The following is a 17,643-nucleotide window of genomic DNA, read 5'->3' as shown; positions in this document are numbered from 1 at the left end:
CCCACAACAGATTGAATGAAGAGTCCAGTTGACTTTTTTTTTTTTTTCCGGGTCCCAGGCTTCTTTATTTAAGCACAAAGTGATTAGTGATGTGGGGATTAAAATCAAGAGCATCATTGAACTTCACCTTCCCTCCAATCAGTTACCCCAAACTGCCTGCCCCACACCCTTTGTGTCCCCAATTCCTTTCTTAGTGAATGAAGAACTTAATCCCAAACCCCTGGTACAAACCCCAGGGTTCTCTCCCTAGCTCTCCCCTTCCTCTGCCCTCCACCTCATTCCTGGGAAGGGCAGGCACCTCAGTTTGAATGCATGGGAGAGCCCAGAGTGGTGACAGACACCGAGGGAAAGGCCTCACCCTCAGGGAATGGGACCGGGGAGCACAGTGTGGTGAAGTGAGGGCCCCCGCAGCCTGGGGTACTAAAGTGGGGCCCTGGTGCCAGAGGAAAGGATACTGGTCCCCCTGAGAAAGGAGACCCAGCAGCCTCAAAATCCTCTCGTTGCGAATGGTCACTGCTTGATCGTTTGCCCTTCTGGCGACGGTTGCAGAACCACACTCGGACCACATCCTTCTCAAGCCCGAGCTGCTGGGTGATGTGGCTGATCTGCTGCAGGGTAGGTTTTGGGCACTGCAGGAACATGCTCTCCAGGTTGCCTCTCACTCGGTTCTGGATACTAGTCCGCTTTCCCTTCCGGGCCTGCACAAGGGTCTCTGCTTTGCATATCTCCTGTAGATTCTCGTTGTTGTCAGCTTCCTCCACCCACTTCTGCAGCAGGGGCCGCAGCTTACACATGTTCTTGAAACTGAGCTGCAGAACCTCAAAACGGCATATGGTCGTTTGGCTGAACACTTTCCCAAAGAGAACCCCTAGGGTGAGCCCCACATCGGCCTGGGTATATCCCAGGGTGATCCTCTTCTGCTTCAGGAGCTTGGCAAATTGTTCCAGGTCTTTCTGAAGAGCTTTGATGTCCTGGGACTCCTCAGGGGTTGGCTCCTGCTTCTCCTTGTCCAGCTTCGCGGCGCAGGGCTCCGGGGAGGCCCCCTCGGAGTTGCTCTCCACCCCGGCTCCCGCCTCGGCCTCGGGCTGAGGGGTCTCCAGGCCGCCTTGGGGCACCAGCCCCACACCGACCTGAGGTCCACAGTAGGCCATCCCTCCGCATAAGTCATAGGGCGGGGGACACGGGGGAAGCCCCCACACCTCGGCCCCCGGCCCAATTCCTGACCCACCGGGAGGCCCTTGGAAGCTCAGCCAGGTCCGAGGATCAACCCAGCCCGGCTCTGGCCCTCCTGGCCCATCACCTCCACCGCCCGGTGGTGGCGAGAAGGCGAAGTCGGAAGCCGGGTGTCCCGCCGTGGGGAAGGAAGGCGCCCCAAGCCGGGGTCCAGTTGACTTTTATTAAAGCACGTATTAAAGAAGTTTGCAAAAATATAAAATACCACTTGTCACAAATTTTTTTTGAAAAATGTGGATTTAAAAAATAAGTTATTTATGTAAACATATAAAAATTTCACTGATTTTTAAAAATGAATTAGTAAATATTTTTAAGAATTCTCCATTTTAATTTCTAATATGGTAGGTAAAAATGGTTTGGGGGTCTGCAATAATTTTTACGAATGTAAAGGGTTCCTGAATCCGAAAAGTTTAAGTATCATTGTGCTAAACTATTTGGTTGGTAAAACCTTGCCTACAGTAAATACGCTATAGCAGGCATTAGACATGATTTTCTGACAAGCCTCTTCATCTATGTAGCTCTTAAGTTTTACATTATCTAAATAATGAAACCTGAAAGTGAAACACACCAGTTTCCTTTTGCCAGTACTTACTTGTCGTACGAATCCATTGCTATGACCCATTTGCACAGACCTTCAGCTGCTGTGGAAGCATTTCTAATCTTTTCTGGAACAAAATCTGGATTTGGAATATAATGTTTTCTTATGATGTTCATGTAAGCTGAAGGAATATTGTCTTTGTCATATTCATGAAGTGACTGTAGAAATCGAATGTCACCAAGAAGTCTCTTTGCAGGACCCCAGAAATCCTCGATTTTTTTCCCTGAACCTGTTGGGTCAGGGATTTTGTCAGCTTTGATGCCCTTCAAGATGCAGATAGCTTCCATAACCAGCTTGACACCAGCAGGAGGACTCTTCATGGATTTTACCACTGTAATGTCCTTGAAATAACAACGTGCTAATTATTTTAAAAGAATTGTTTATATATGACATGCAGTTGGTTCCTATTTTCAAACTAAGCCATAAGAGACAGAAACTCACTGTTCATTGGGCAGAAATGGTGACAGTGATAGAATTGTGTCAAGAAGTTCATCCCAAAGGAAAGGTTAAAAACAAGTTAAGAATAGTGGGAAGATACCCTCTGCGAGATCACTTGTGACATGAAATCCACTTCAAAAACACATAAAGGAGAGTCTGCCTGTCATAAAGTAAGAGTTTTGTTGCTTCTTAAAAACTGTACAAGTTATAGATGCAAACAGAAAAATACAAATTACACATATGAATGTCTCCTACAGTCCCATCTATGTGGTTAACTACTGTAAACATTTTTGTTTAAAGTCTTCTATGTCTTTTTCTACATGTATGTGCTATAAACCAGTGTCTATGCCATATTTTAACCAATTGAATCATAGTGTACTGTTCTTTTAAAATCTATTTCAATAACAATACACAGTGAACATCCTTTCATGCTAGTAAACATTTCCATCATTTTTAATGGCTGCATACCTTCTGATGTATAGATATGAACCATAATTCTAGTGCCCTATCTATGCTTTTTTTCTCTATTATTTTTACTATTACAATTAACATGTTGAATTAAAGTCTTGATGTCTTTTTTTTTTTTAAGCTTTTGACAAATATTGACACACTGCTCTCCAGAAAGTATATAAAGGTGCCTGTTTTTTATACACTCTAAGCAACACTGGTAGGCATTCTGGCAGGCAACAGAAATTTTATTTTGATCTGTATTTCTTTAAATACAAGAGAGGTATATTTTCATGTTTATTGATTATTTGTATTTCCTCTTTTGAGAATTAATTCTTCTTTTACTATCGTTTACTATCTTAGAGCTATTTTTTCTTATTGATTTGTAAGAACTTTTCACACAGAAGTATATTCATCTTTTGTTTATAACATAGTTCAAAGATTTTTTTCTTCAGCATTTCTCAACTTCTGTCCATGGTGTTTATGGACAGAAATGTGTTGATTTTTAGGTACTAAAATTCATTGCCTTTAAAAAATTTTATTATTTATGAAAAATACAAGAGCGTATCCAGAGCATATATATTACAAATAATATTGCTTAGGGTTTTTTTCTCTGATTTCTCTTATACCAAAAAATCCTAGGTTCTAATTTACATTCCAAGATTTAACATCTAACCTATGTTTTCTACTATTGTATAGTAATATAACTATTTATATCTAAACGTCAATCTGAAATCTATTTAAGGAAGGTGTGAAGAAAGGATTTAATGCTTTTCTCCCCAACTCACCCAAAAGTTTAGCCAAGATTCCCAACACTATTTTTCAAAATTTGCCTTTACCTTCCTTAATTGAAATGTTCCCTTTCACATCTTTAATACATTTCAAAGCTAACACATGCTATTATAAACTATAACATCGTAAGCCATATTAATTTATGTATCACAAAAAAAGATAACACTGGCAAACATTGACACAATGTTTTATCACACATACCATAAGGCATATCCCAATTACAAGTGTCTAAATATGAAAAAGTTGCACCTAGAATCCAAATATATACTTGGGTCTTATGCCCCTGTCGATCACTGTCGATTGTTTTATGGTTATTCACAAAATTTGGCAACTTTCTTCTTTTTCAAAATTCTCTTCATCTTTCATGTACATTTCTTTTCTTACAGGTGAATTAAGGAATTATTTTTCTAATTGAAAATGATTTCAAATGCATTAAATGCGGAAACTAACTAACTCAGAAAGACAGAGATTTTAGCACTCATCATTAAGCACTTTCTGAAGCTATGATGACCTGTGCCCCAGAGAGTCCGTGGCTGTGCTCTTACCTGTGCGGTGAGCGTATCCAGGGCAGCTAGTGCAGACTCTAATACCGGCAAGGCGCCTGCCAGGTCAGCATCACATTCATCCTTGATGGCTTTGGCAGCCATAGCCTGTTCGTTTGCTATTGTTTCATCGGCTTTCACTATTTTTTCAGTTTTGGCAACTTCCACAGATTCCTTCTCAATGATTACCATCATTTCATCAACCTCTTTGCTCGCAACTTTTAACTGAGGATGGAGAGCCTCTAACTCGAACTGCATTGCGGCTACTTGAGAGGCGGCAGAATCCAGTTTATCCAAACCCACTTCGTACCTCTTTTTCATTATCATTACTTCACTGCAAACAGAGAAATAAAACAAGGTTAGTTGTCAGGCTGTATCCCCCAATTCAGGAAAAAGTTAAGTGTTCTTGAGCTTTTCTGGCTTTTCCAAGGCATAACCAAGAACTTGGTTCCAAGACTTTCACATATATTAACAGTTTGTCAAAAATTATGAACTCCAGAACTTGAGATTGTGTGCAATTAAAAGCAGACAGTGTCTTGGTTGGTTGGTTTTTTCTATTTCCAGTACTAAACACAGTATCTAGGCATATAACAAATTCAAAAGATAAATACACTAGGCAAGGAACCGCCTATATCAAAATGAATGACGTGCCTCTAAATTTAGTCATCTTGGGAATTTATTCCAACAATACTATTGTTCCTTAAACCTTTTTATAATCACTTCTTTTGAATAGACTTCAGTGCCCAAAACATATTAGATTTTGAATGTTATCAAATGTGACAATTTTAAGATGTGTTAAGTATCTTGAAATAGGAATTTTTTATTTAAGATAAAAGTGGCCGATATGTTCGGGTATAACTGAAGAATTGTGTTCTACACTGGAATTTGACACAACATTGTAAAATGACTATAATTCAATAAAAAAAAGTTAAAAAAAAAAAAAGGTAAAAGTGGCCGATAGATAATAAAGCCCAACACTTTTTTTTGGTGCAAAATTATAAGGTAGTAATAATTGATCCAAAATAACATAATATTTTAATGAACTTTAAATTTTTTATATACATTCATATATGTTCTAGAGGTAATTATACATTATGAGCAGAGAAAACTCTTTATAATTTGTTTCATTTAAAATATTTGAGATGCCTGAATGTTTCAAAGTAAAAGGTGACTCATTTTAGAAATTCTCTTCAAAAAATAGGCTGGAGTAGGTAAGGAACCAACCTGATGACTGTCTAAAGGTGGAAGGGCAGTCTGACTCAGTGCTTAACTCACTTGAGCTGAAATAGGGAACTAGGGGAAAACTGAAAAGACTGTCATAGAAAAAAACATTGATAAGTGAGGGCATAGCACACTTTTGTGACATGTTGATTCCCTCTGAGCAAAACATGTTACAGTAACAGGAACTGAGGAGCCTGGGAGGCAGGATACCGTGTCATCTGTGAGTTACATCTCAGTGGAACACTTGTGCAGCAAGCACGGGAAAGGTCTCACTCCTGCCAGCGTAAAGCAGTTTCAGTATAGTGGCCATCCCATGTGACGCTCTGCTGGCTAAAACGCTGGTTTCCTGACAGGTAACCTGATTACTTGCTTCTAGGTTACAGAACTACGTGGCTATCAAGAGATCTGAAGGCTTTAGCTATTAGGGGAAGAGTAAGTACAGGGTGGGAATTCTAGTTGAGGTAAAGGAGAATTTTTTTTTTTAAACGAGGAAAATTTGAAAGGCAAACAACAATATACAAAAATGCTTAGAAAACCACTATTCTCAGTCTTTCTCTAGGCTTTTATCTCATTTTTATAATATTTCTTCCAGTTAGGATGATCTTCAACATTGTGAGCATATAATCAGAGACATAAGCGATACCCCCAAATTAATCAGATTTTCCAAGAGGTTTTGACCCTCCTGGATGGGAAATTATGGGAAGAAAGTAAGATTCTAGTAGTTTAAAGATCCTAAGATTGACATGGAAAGATAATTATCTTGACAGCCAAAGAAACAGTAAAATTCAGCTAAGTCATGTAGCAGTCTTGCAGAGGAGTTGCAGATTTCACTAGGTGGATGGAAAAAAATACTAATGTTATGATTCAAACATGGGGGTGTGGACCATGGTGAACAGGAAACCTACGACACCCCCACTGTGGCAAGCATTACAGCAGTCACTATAAATGCGGTATCTAGGTACCATCTTGGACAATATGAGAAAAGATGCTTCAGAATGCCTGAGATAGTGGGTTTGCCACAGGAAAACTCAGAATGAACTATAGTTAATATGCAAAAACTAAACTTAGTATTAATATTTTTGTGTCAAGGAATCTGTGCACATTTAGTGTTTAAAGTATATTTTTTAATATTTAAAAGAATTTGGTCTATTTGCCTTGTAACAGATCAGCACTGTAATCCAATATAAGTTGTGTAATTGAGCAATAGAGTGAGATTTGTGTTTTTAAGTAAAAAGTCTCATTAAGTTTATAGGCAATATTCAAATACTTAAAAGAACTTAAGGCTCACTGTATGTATAAGTTTAACTTACTAGATTTTACAAATTATTTAAATACCTGGGAAAGTTTAGTTTGTTAAATCAGACTCCAAAAGGGGAATAAAAATACTAAAAACGATAAATGCAATATAAAAAATTGCTTAAATTGACTTCCATTAGCTGAAGACCTCCTTAAGGGTGATCACTAAAATTTCTAAACTTCTAACTTTCAAAGTAATTTCATGCTTTTTGCATTTTATACTGTAACTATTGAGTAGTAGTTTTTAGAGCCAAATAAACTTTTCTGCATGTAAAAGTCAACCTCAATGACATCAAAAGGATCACATCAACACAGTCCATGGTAATATAAATGTATTGATATTTGTACTGATGTTTCAAATGAGAGTTTATTTAAAGAAGGAAATCTGGTATATATATTGAATGGCTGTCTCTGGGTTTCAGCTGTTCAGCATAAAGAGAATAAGAGAAGGTTTATTCTATTACCTGATTACTTATCGAAGAAAAATTATCCACTAGGGCTGTTTCCCCAACAGCACTGTCAAAGTGTCCTGGGCCTTACCACAGCTCTGAGTGGCACACCCTTATTCCTTCAACAACCATGATTATGCACTTATGATGTGCTAGGCAATGCAGCTGCACAAAAGAAGAAGCTTGCTCCCTCCCGTAAAAATGTTTGTGGAGTAAATCAAAGATTTAACAAAACTCACCATATATATAAAATCTTATCACATCATTGCTATGCCATTTTTGTCCACACAAATCTTTTAAAACCACCATAGCTTACTTAGAAATACAAAACTTCATTTTTACCTCCTTTTCTTTTCCAACAACAGTTTGAAGGTAGAGATTAATTCAAGATAAGAGGTAGGAGTCACATAATTGTATCTTTGAAGCTCAACATAGAAGGATGTCGATAAGTCTCTAGTAGACGTGTGGAAGCTTTTACACATCTCAATACAGCCGTCTCGTGTTTCCTCGGACATTTCAATGTCTTCCAAGAAGCGGGAGGCAACTGCCTGTAGTGCATCCTCAGGCCATGACTAAATTTAAGACAAATGCTTTAGTGCTTGATCTAAGTTACTAACATGGGTCTGTTAGTAGCTTTGTGGATGTTGGAAATGGAAGGGAGCATGAGTGAAAGGGAGGGAGAGACCCTCTCATGAGGAACTTCTCCCAAGTACTTGCAAGCTTAAGGCAGGGAGCCAGTAGCTAATGTGTGTGATATTAACCCCTCGTGTTTGCTCAGGGGTTAGAGAAATTGGTCATTAGTATTGCAGGAGCAAGGAAGAGAAAAGGAATTTTTATGTGCATTTTACTATTATCATCTCATTTAACTCCCCCAACAATTCTCTGTGGTAAATATTATCCTTTCCCCTAAACTCCAGAATTATAAACAACCACCACCTCGATTTCTTTCATCACCATCTCAATCTTAGCAAGTCAGAGACACAGTTCCTTATTTCACCCAAACAGTCACAGTCTTCCTCAACTTAGTAAACATCACCACCATCTACACGGTTGCTCAAGTCAAAGTGCAGGAATCATCCTTGAGCCCTCTCCTCTTCCTCCACCCTACAGCCTGCCTCTAGGCAAGTCCTACAGGCACCATCCCTAAAACAGCTTCCAAACCCTTTCCCTTCTTTCTGCACCTACAACCACCACCATCCCAGTGCCGCTCTCTGATATCATCCTCCTGGAATACTCCAGCAGTGACCTAACTGGGCCCCCTATACATATGTTCTGCTCGGCTGCCAAAGTGATCAAATGTAATTTAGCTCCTATCACCCTTTCAGTTCATAATCCTTCAAAGACTTCTCCACATATTCAAAATAAAATCCAAAGCCAACTTGTAAATCTCCACCTGATCTGGCCCTTCCCAGCTTTCTGACCTCACCTCTGTGACTTCCCCCCCAGTCACTCTGCCCTTGTCACCCTGATTTTCTCTCACCCCATTCATTCCTTCTAGGTAGCTCCTTGCCTTCACTAACTGCCCTCTGACCAGACCCTCTCAGTACTGGCACTTTTTGTCTTGCATGTTTCCTCTTAAAATTCCCCTATTCTGAAAGCCTTTTACTCTCTGTATGCTACCCTGCATGAAGGAATTATTTTTCACAAATTTGTAAGTAGGTAAGTAAACTTGTGGAGAGCAGAAGCCTTGTCTATTTCATTTTCCTCTTCATCTCCACCTTTCAGAATAAGAACTGCTATAACATGTTTTACATAAAATAATTAATCTTAGCAGGAAATGGAGGAAAAAGGGGGCCATGTAAATTCCACAAAGTCAAAAAATCTTATGTATTAGATCGCACTCAGAGGATCTCTGCTACAGCTCACATATTTCCTACCCCACGCCCTTGTCTGCTCTGCTCTGTGACTCGTAGCCCCAAAGTTGACTAAAAAAAAAGTGGTCACTAGGGTTTCTTTCAACTTCCTGTTGGGTTTGGCCAATGGAAAGAAGCTAGAAGGCAGAAGAAAAAAGGAGGTAGAAGCTTTGCCAGCCCTCTTCCTTTCTAGCAGAAGCTGAGTTCTAGGTTTCAGGTTCCTTCTCTTAAGGAGTCAGGCAATCTTACTCCTACAGTTCCAAGTTCCAATAGCACTTCCTCCTCCCTATGTCCTTTTATATCCAGCTGCAGTGACACCTTCCTGCTACCATCCACCACTTCCTGACCGCCCCACCTCTCTGTTCAGTTCCTTTAAACCTGCCTGTACCTTCCGGAACAGTCCTCTCTGTTCCTTGTCAAGAATCTGATACACAACTTTATCCTAAAACTTTCTACAATAAATTGATGTCAATGACCATATACCCTAGTAATAAAATGTTTTTCTACTATAATGATTTCTTGAATTGTAATTTCATCAAATACATTATTATTGATCAGAAAATTCTGCTAAACTACAATTTTGGGGGAGTGTCTATAAAATAAGTCATGCCAATGATGGAGATTCAACATTTCTAGAAGTCTATCTAAAATTTACATGACAGTACCTGAAACCAGTCAATGGTACAGCAGTTAACAAGAGCAGGGAACTTTCTAAGGCGGATCCGAAACGCATCTCCAATGGGACTCATGGCGAGGACAACGTGCAGCTGGTTGCGGCACCGATCAATGAACATGTTGAAAAGAGCTATGGGGCTTCCATCTGTCTGTTTGGTCTTATCCCGTTGGCGATCCAATTGACGCATCTTATCACATATCTCCTGCTTCTCATCCAATGCAAAGAGATTTGGAACCTCCCCGGCATTTAGTAGATTGTTGACATCTTCTAGAAATGACTCCTTTTTAATCTGAGTGTCTGTAAACAGGAAGACACCCTGCATCTCCCCTTCAGCACATTTCCTTAAGATCGCTTTTAAATCCTCATGCCACTCAGAGTTACCATAGCCCTTGGAGATTTCAACCTGGAAAACTGAAAAATCAGCCATGTGGGCAGCTAATCTGGTGACCGACTGCCTCCCACTCCCTCCAACACCAACCAAAAGAGCGTGGCTGCGAGGCTGCTTCAGGATCCTGGAAATTCTGCTGATGTGTTCTATGGCAAATCGGAACAAGACCAGGTTCATGGTTTTTTTGCTCATGTTGTTGTATTCTTCCAGGTGAGCTTCCACTATCACCCGAAGAGCATCCACGTCCGCAACTTCTCTGTAGTTGGTATCCTCTCTCTTGGGATCGTGGAAATCACAGAACATCAAGCTGCGTAAATCATCTTCTTCCACCACCCCGTCATTATCAAAATCCAAACTTCGAAAAAGCTCATGAAAATTTTCATCCATGTATTTTTTCAAGATTTCTTGAATGTAGTTGATAAGCCAACTTCTGTCTGCATTATCCAGAAGGCGATCATAATACACTCTAAGGACCTGTATAATAATTAAAAAGCAGCTTTGAGAACTGATTCATCTATTGTTTTTTAGTTTTACCTCTGTGCGAATCTCAGGTAACATAAAAAGTACTCTCCGGAAATTTCTATGGGTTTTACTAAAAGCATACCCAAACCACCATGGACTGGCTCATTATATAATATTTATTTTAAATATTAATTTTGGTAATATATATTTGGAATAATTCTTAGTTACACTGTTACCAATAAATAAAGGTAAATCGGGGGGACTGAAGTAGATTATAGAGAAGCAAAGAGCCCTAAGGACTAGAGAAAGGAAAAAAGACTAGATAAGGTAAGTGACTGCCTTTGCTGGTCACCCAGATATAGATAAAAGAGCTTGGAACTGGTATCTGAGGTTCTGCAACTCCCTTGAAGTGATCTCTTCCTTTTCCAAGCCAGATAACATTTTGAAGATGATTGGCAAATCAATAGATCTTTTTAAAAACAAAAGTACAATATCTAGAAAAAGAGGGAATGTCCTAATGGAGTGTAAGTTTGTTTTGGACATTTATTTTTGTTATAAGTGTTGCAGAGGGTAAACTACTAAAATAAATCTCTGCTTATATGCAAATGTCATGGGACTGCAAAAAATTAATCAGGCTTGCTACATAAAATAACTATTTCCTCAAAGTGGTATGAATGTCCCTTGATTACAGACTGTTTCGGACTGAATTGTGTCCCCTCTACCTCAATATTCATATGTTGAAGCCTTAACCCCCAGAGAGTGTATTTGGAGAGAGGTTCATTAAGAAGATAATGAAGATTAAATAAGGTCAAATGGGCGGGGCCCTAATCCTATAGGACTGGTGTATTTATAAGAAAAGGAAGAGCCACCAGAGCTCCCGCTCTCTCCCCACAGACACACAGAGGAAAGGCCACGTGAGGACACAGTGAGAAGGCGGCCACCTGCAAGGCAGGAAGAGAGCCCTCGCCAGAAACCCACCCTGATGGCACCATGATTTTGTACCTTTGGCCTCCAGAGCTATGAGAAAATAAATTTCTGTTGTTAAAGCCACTCAGTCCCTGGTATTTTGTTACGGCAGCACTAGCAGACTCATGCACATATATGCAAAGCACCTTTTTTGTTTTGTCAGCATCTTTTCTGATCTTTTGAGGAAATGACTCAAACTTGTCTACATCAGCTTCTGCACTTATAAAGTGGAAGTAGAACTACCTGCCTTACAAACCTCATAGATACAGCAAAACATAAAACGTCAACAGATGTGAAAACACTACAGAACTGAGAAATGTATGTATTACAAACTGCCTTGGAATCAGCCTAATTGTGTTCAAGAATAATGATTTTAGTGTTTCACTGTTGTCAAGTTGATGACATATTAGTGTCATCCTTTTTTCTAACAGCAGTGGCTACACAGGTAAATTGTATGATCGAAACCTCCCACATACTCCAACCAGTTCAGAAGCTATTTCTCTATGGGACAGTTGAGTTTCCCAACACATGCCAATAGTCACTTCCTCAGACTGAGTTACTGAAGACCTCCTCCTTCTGTTGAGAAAAGGAAACTAAATTAAGCCAACCTCATATATTGGGCATCAGTGAGAATCAAGCATATATCATCTAGCTGCAATTTAGCAAGGACCTAAAACAGGGTTTCCCAGAGATTGTCAACACACCTGCATCAAATCATCTGTGGTACGTGCTAAAATGCAGATTTTTGGGGCCTCACTCTGAACCTTCTGACTTAGACGTTTTGAGGATGGTGACTGGGAAGATACTTTTTTTCCCTTTTCAAAAAATTTCCCTACATAACATACAAAAATCTTAAGTGTACACCTCCAAAAAATTTCACACATTTATACACCCATGTGCCCACCACCCAGACCAAGACATAGAACATTCTCAATACCTCAGCTCTCACTTCTGTGGCCACCTGCCCTCCTCCCTCCCCCACAGGGGACTATTATTCTATTGCCACCCCTTACATTTTTAAAAAGTTGTCATGTAAAATTTTCCATCATAAATCTAAATCATTGCAGGGGAGGTAATTTCTGGCACGTTGCATTTGTGCTTTGAATTTATTTACCTCAAAGTCTTGATTAGAGATTAATTGATACATAACTCACATTTCATAAAATTCACACTTTTAAAGCATACAATTCAATGTTTTTTTTTCAAATATTCACAAAGTTGTGCAACCATCACCGTCATCTAATTCTAGATCGTTTTCATCACTCCAAAAAGCAACCCTGTATCCATTAGCAGTCACTCCTTATTATCCCCGCCCCACGTCCCCACAGCCCCGGGCAACCACTAATCTGCTTTCCGTCACTATGGATTTGCTTATTCTGGACATTTCAAATAAATGGAAATATATAATATGTGGCCTTTTGTGTCTGGCTTCTTTCACTTGGCATAATGTTTTCTAGGATCATATATGCTGTACCGTGTATCAGTATTTCTTTCCACGGCTGAAAAGAATTTCATGGTGTGTATTCATTTGTATGAGCAAACATTTTGCTCGTCTTTTCCTCAGCTAATCTATATTTGATTTGTTACCACTTTTTGGCTATTAGGAATAATTCTTTTAACACTCATATACAAGTTTTTGTGTGCACATGTGTTTTCAATTCTCTTGGGTACACACCTAGGAGTGGAATTGCTGGGTCAAATGGTAACTCTATGTTTAACATTTGAGGATCTACCAAACTGTTTCCAAAGCAGTTGCACCATATTACATTCCCACAGACGATGTTATTATCCATTTTTTTTTAATTACAGCCGTCTTATTGAGTGTGATACTTCATTGTGGTTTTGATTTGTATTTCCCTAATTACTAATGATGTTAAACATCTGTTTCATGTGCTTATTGGCTAAATGTGTATCATCTTTGGAGAAATGTCTATTCAAATCCCTTCTCCATGATTAAATTAGGTTCTTTGTCGTTTACTACTGAGTTGTAATATTTCTTCATGTATTCTGGATATTACACACTCATCAGATACAATTTTTCAAGTGTTTTCTTCCATTCTAGGAGCTGTCTTTTCACTTTCCAGATGGTGTCTTTTGAAGCATGAAAAATTTTAACTTTGATGAAACCCAATTTATCTATTATTTTTTGGGATGTGCTGAATATCTATATTCAACAAGCAAACCAGTTGTTAGGGACATTGACATTTGAGAGCAATGGAGAAGCCAAAGGGAATGCAAAACAGTTTTATATCTGGAAAATCATTTAGTGAAATTGTATTAGGTGTTCTAGTCTGGTAAAAGTGTCTAGAGAGGGAAAAGACACCTAAAGTAGGGAAATCTTTTTCAGTAAACAGAAATAAAGTACAAGTTAGAGTGTTAAACTCCATCACTTTATATTTTTTGACATGTTGAGGGCAGTGTGCCTAGCACTGGGCTCAGCCCTGTGGATAAATCAGTAAGGGAGAAAAAAAGAAATCTCTGCCCTCGTGGAGCCTGTATGCTATCTAAGAGAGATGGGCAACAAACATAATGAATGAATGACAAGGCATGTTAGAAGTTGATAAATGCTATGGAAATGCTATGGAAAGAAGAAAAATAGAGAAAATTAAGAAAGACTGGAACTGCTAGCAGCATGTGAGGCTGCAGTATTAATTAGGGTGGTCAGTGTGCCTGACGGAGAAGCAGAGACTGGATCAAGAAGCAGTAGGGGAGCTGGCCCGGAGGAGCAGTATCTGGGGGAAGCGCATTCCAGGCAGAGAAAAGCCAGGCAGCCTATGCTGTTGAGGGGTGAATGAAGGTAAGAGCAGGAGGCAGCCTGAAAGGAACCAGGGAAAAAGTCCGCATCCAAGGTCTTATGGACCACTGGACTTTTATTCTAAATTCATCACCACAAAGTAAGGCGCTACTTCAAGGTTTTGGGCTGAGGACTTAAACTCATGATGTTATATGAATATAAAGCAGTCACTAAAAATGACAAGTTATTATATTATGAACCTAATTATTATATGCCCCAAGAATTCAACAGCCATTGTCAAAACTCAATAATCTGACATCAGAGTCAGGACAAGATCTGAAAAAAGCTCAAAAGTAACATACCACAAACATACAATGGGAAACAGGAATGGCTCTCATGACTGGAGGAAGGCAAGGCATTATAACCCCAAGTGAGGAAGCATGTTATGTGTAGTCAGATGCCTTCTTTCCTCCCTTGGTGTCCTCACTCAACCTTTACTGAATGCCTGTCGTGTGTCAGGCACTGGGGAAAGCAGTGAATAAATAAAGTTGCTGATCTCATAAAGCTTCTGTTCCAATCAAGACAGTAAGTGAGCAAAAATGTAGATGGGGTCAAGTGATACCCAGTGTCACGAAGAATAAAGCAAGATAAGGGATAAAGAGCTTTGCTGTGGGGTAGGGGTTGTTCCAGGCCAGCCTTGATGGGAAGGGGATATTTGAGCTGAGATCTTGAGGTAAGTGGGTAAGCCTGGTGGGTAATGGGAGAAGAGTGTCCTGGGTAGAAGGAATATCAGGGGCAAAGTTCCTGAGACGGAGGCTGCTGGATGCTTCCTAGAGTTAGATCTGGCCCATGACAAGACACCGTCTTAGGCAATGGGCTCCTTCAGTGAAGTCAATCACATCTTCCCCTCTCAACTCTCTCTTTCCACCTTTCAGCACATTTCCATTACCCATGTGACCTACCAGACTTACAGCCTGTGTCCATGTCCCAGAATACGCAACCCACTCAAGCAATTAAGCGACCTACAGTGGGCACAGTACAAATCTGCAGATCATCCTTCTCCAAAGAATCACTTTTAGGGACCTTGCTGTGGCCAGAATTTCCAAGTGGAATGGACCTTTACTTGGGCATATATTTGAACATGTGAGGATTTAGGAATTCGAAGTGTAGATCTAAAAGGCCTATGAAATGGAACTTTTGAAAGCCTTTTTGAAATTTATGTCTGTGACACATGGTTTTAATAGAGCAGCACATTTCCATTTTCTAGATTCTTAAGTACGTTATTAAAATTAAAATAACTATGTGATTTATATATTAAAAAGAGAACAGTTTCCCTTCCACTTTCCAATATACTTCGCCTATTTAAAAAATACTGAACAGTTTTTTTGTTTTTTTTTTTTGCCTTGGTCTCTCAGTCACGTTTGAACTATTATCTTTGATGCATTATTTTTTTCTATTCTCTATTCCTCTCTCTCCTGTCCTTATCTCCTCAAGTTTTTACATGAAAATGTTTATTCACATACCTCTTCCCAAAGAGAAACTAAATATATTTTTCTATAGTTTCTATGCTCTCAAATATAGTTTGCTTTGCAGTTCTTTTGACATGCAATTAATACATTCTTTTGACATGTAATTAAATACATTCACTTCTTATAAAAACAAAAGTGTTCCATCTCAAAAATTATTTGAAGTCAAACCAACTAAGTCACTTAAGAGACCCCCCTCAAAAGATACCTACTTTGAAATATGCTATACATCAACAGAAATTCCTGAAAATGAGGGATAGAGCATCTTAAACATCATAAAATATATTAGTGTAAAATATTTTTAGAAATTATCTTGAACATTGGTCTTCATAATGCCAAGTAGTGGGATGCATTTCAACAATATAAATTGCTGAATATTTCTTTTTACCCAATTGTTGGCATGGTAAAAATCTTTGTTTCTTGCATAACGATATTTCAGTAACACAGAGATTTACCTCATGAACCCAAAGACGTTTAATCACTTCTTTGGTTTCTGCCGTTTCTGGTCTTGACAAACACACACCCTGAATGACACGGGAGAAATCTCGGAGGTTGAACAGGTAGTGAGATTTAGCTGGAGTTGGCAAGAGATTCTTCATTGCTTCCTTATACAGAGTCATTGTGCCGTTTACAATTTGGGCAGTCAAATCTAGAAAATCGTCTGGAAATCTATAACTGAAAAAATTGTTTTACATAAAAAGAAGGAAAAACGTCATCAAATATAGAATTAGGATACATAAGTGATATTTAGTATGACTAGCATGAATTTTTCCTTATGATTAAATCGATGGACTTTGTTCACAAAATTACCATTTCTTGTTGTACTAATAACATTTTTACTCCTTTAAAAGCTACTTTCTGTTCAATATTATATCTTGTGTTCAAAGGAACTCCATGAGTAAGAAGGACCAGTTTAATGGACTTAAAACTACTTAAATAAATGGACAGCTGAAGAGCCTATATTATGTAACTCAAATCCAGTAACCACTAGACGATGCCTCCTAGCTTCCTTCACTCCCTGGCATTCTTAGCTGCAGATAGATCGAATCCCTGAAGAATATTGGTGAAATGGGTATTTTCAGAGAAAGGGAAGAAAGAAAATAAAAATACAGAAAAAATTAAGGAAAGGAGAAACAGAAAAAGGAGAGTTAAAAAGAAATTAAAATAAATAGTGAGACAGGATTTAAAAAAAAAAAAAGGGCAAAAGGAATTACTAGGGTAGAAAGAACATGGGGAAAGAATGTCCATTTGGAAAAATTGGCTATATTTCACTTCCGGCTTGACGAGGAGCCAGCTGTCCACCTGCGTCATCACTGGATAAGGCAAGAAATGACAATTTCCTGCGAATGGACATCAGGGAGCCAATACCTCCACTGCCCAGGTCCACTTGGCTCCCCAGCCTCCAAGCATCTTGTGGAGAAGCACTGAGCATCCAGAGCTCAGTAGCAACGTCTCCCTGGGGTACAGGTGCCAAGGCTACACTCAAACCAGGACATGGACACCCCTGGGGAACTCAAGAGTTTTACTAGAGGGTATCAAAACCTCAGGATAAACCTGGTAATCTTTCCAGCATTACCTGCACTATATAGCAAAAATTCAAAATATCGATAATTCTAACGTGGACATATACATAGCAGAATGCAAACTCTGTATGGATTTTTAGGTTAAAATCCAAGACTTTAGACAAAGGAAAAAGAGAAAGATACTGTGGCTCCTTTGTGTTCTTGGAGCTGGGAGCAAAAGAGGGGAGCAAAGTTGCCTGTTAACTTTTTCCTTGTCTAGGGATGCTTTCGTGGAAAAGTTTGAGAAGCACTACAGGTTCCCCAAAGATTTTATACTCCCCTAGTGAAAAAACAAACACACCTTCAACTACTTACCAGATTTTTAAATGCCAGGTTAAGATTCTAGAGAAGATCGTAAACATGGATTTATCACTAAACTCATTGATTGTTATAATATTGAAATGTCGCATGTATCGAGGAGTTACTGGATTTCGACCACCACCTAAATATTAAAAAGTAT

At 39.1% G+C, this 17,643-nt stretch overlaps 1 protein-coding gene and 2 pseudogenes across 4 annotated transcripts in view; all 3 read right to left on the bottom strand.

Moving 5' to 3' along the window:
- DNAH7 (dynein axonemal heavy chain 7) overlaps positions 1–17,643 on the bottom strand; it is a 220,506-nt gene that overhangs the window by 84,458 nt on the left and 118,405 nt on the right. For all 4 annotated transcript variants that reach the window (XM_074364244.1, XM_045511984.2, XM_074364246.1 and 1 more), the window contains exons 39-44: positions 17,499–17,625; positions 16,077–16,296; positions 9,535–10,407; positions 7,359–7,588; positions 4,054–4,384; positions 1,826–2,172 (exon numbers count right to left, since the gene is read on the bottom strand). In XM_074364244.1, the coding sequence (XP_074220345.1) occupies positions 1,826–2,172; positions 4,054–4,384; positions 7,359–7,588; positions 9,535–10,407; positions 16,077–16,296; positions 17,499–17,625 (2,128 nt within the window). The remainder of the gene's footprint in view (positions 1–1,825; positions 2,173–4,053; positions 4,385–7,358; positions 7,589–9,534; positions 10,408–16,076; positions 16,297–17,498; positions 17,626–17,643) is intronic.
- LOC141577653 (POU domain, class 5, transcription factor 1 pseudogene) lies at positions 58–924 on the bottom strand (annotated as a pseudogene).
- LOC141577780 (POU domain, class 5, transcription factor 1 pseudogene) lies at positions 820–1,720 on the bottom strand (annotated as a pseudogene).

The sequence above is a fragment of the Camelus bactrianus genome, chromosome 5 (genome assembly GCF_048773025.1).
Source record: "Camelus bactrianus isolate YW-2024 breed Bactrian camel chromosome 5, ASM4877302v1, whole genome shotgun sequence".
In the NCBI taxonomy this organism is placed as follows: domain Eukaryota; kingdom Metazoa; phylum Chordata; class Mammalia; order Artiodactyla; family Camelidae; genus Camelus; species Camelus bactrianus.
Note: the sequence above shows the minus strand (reverse complement) of the source record. Positions and strands in the feature narration are given on the sequence as shown.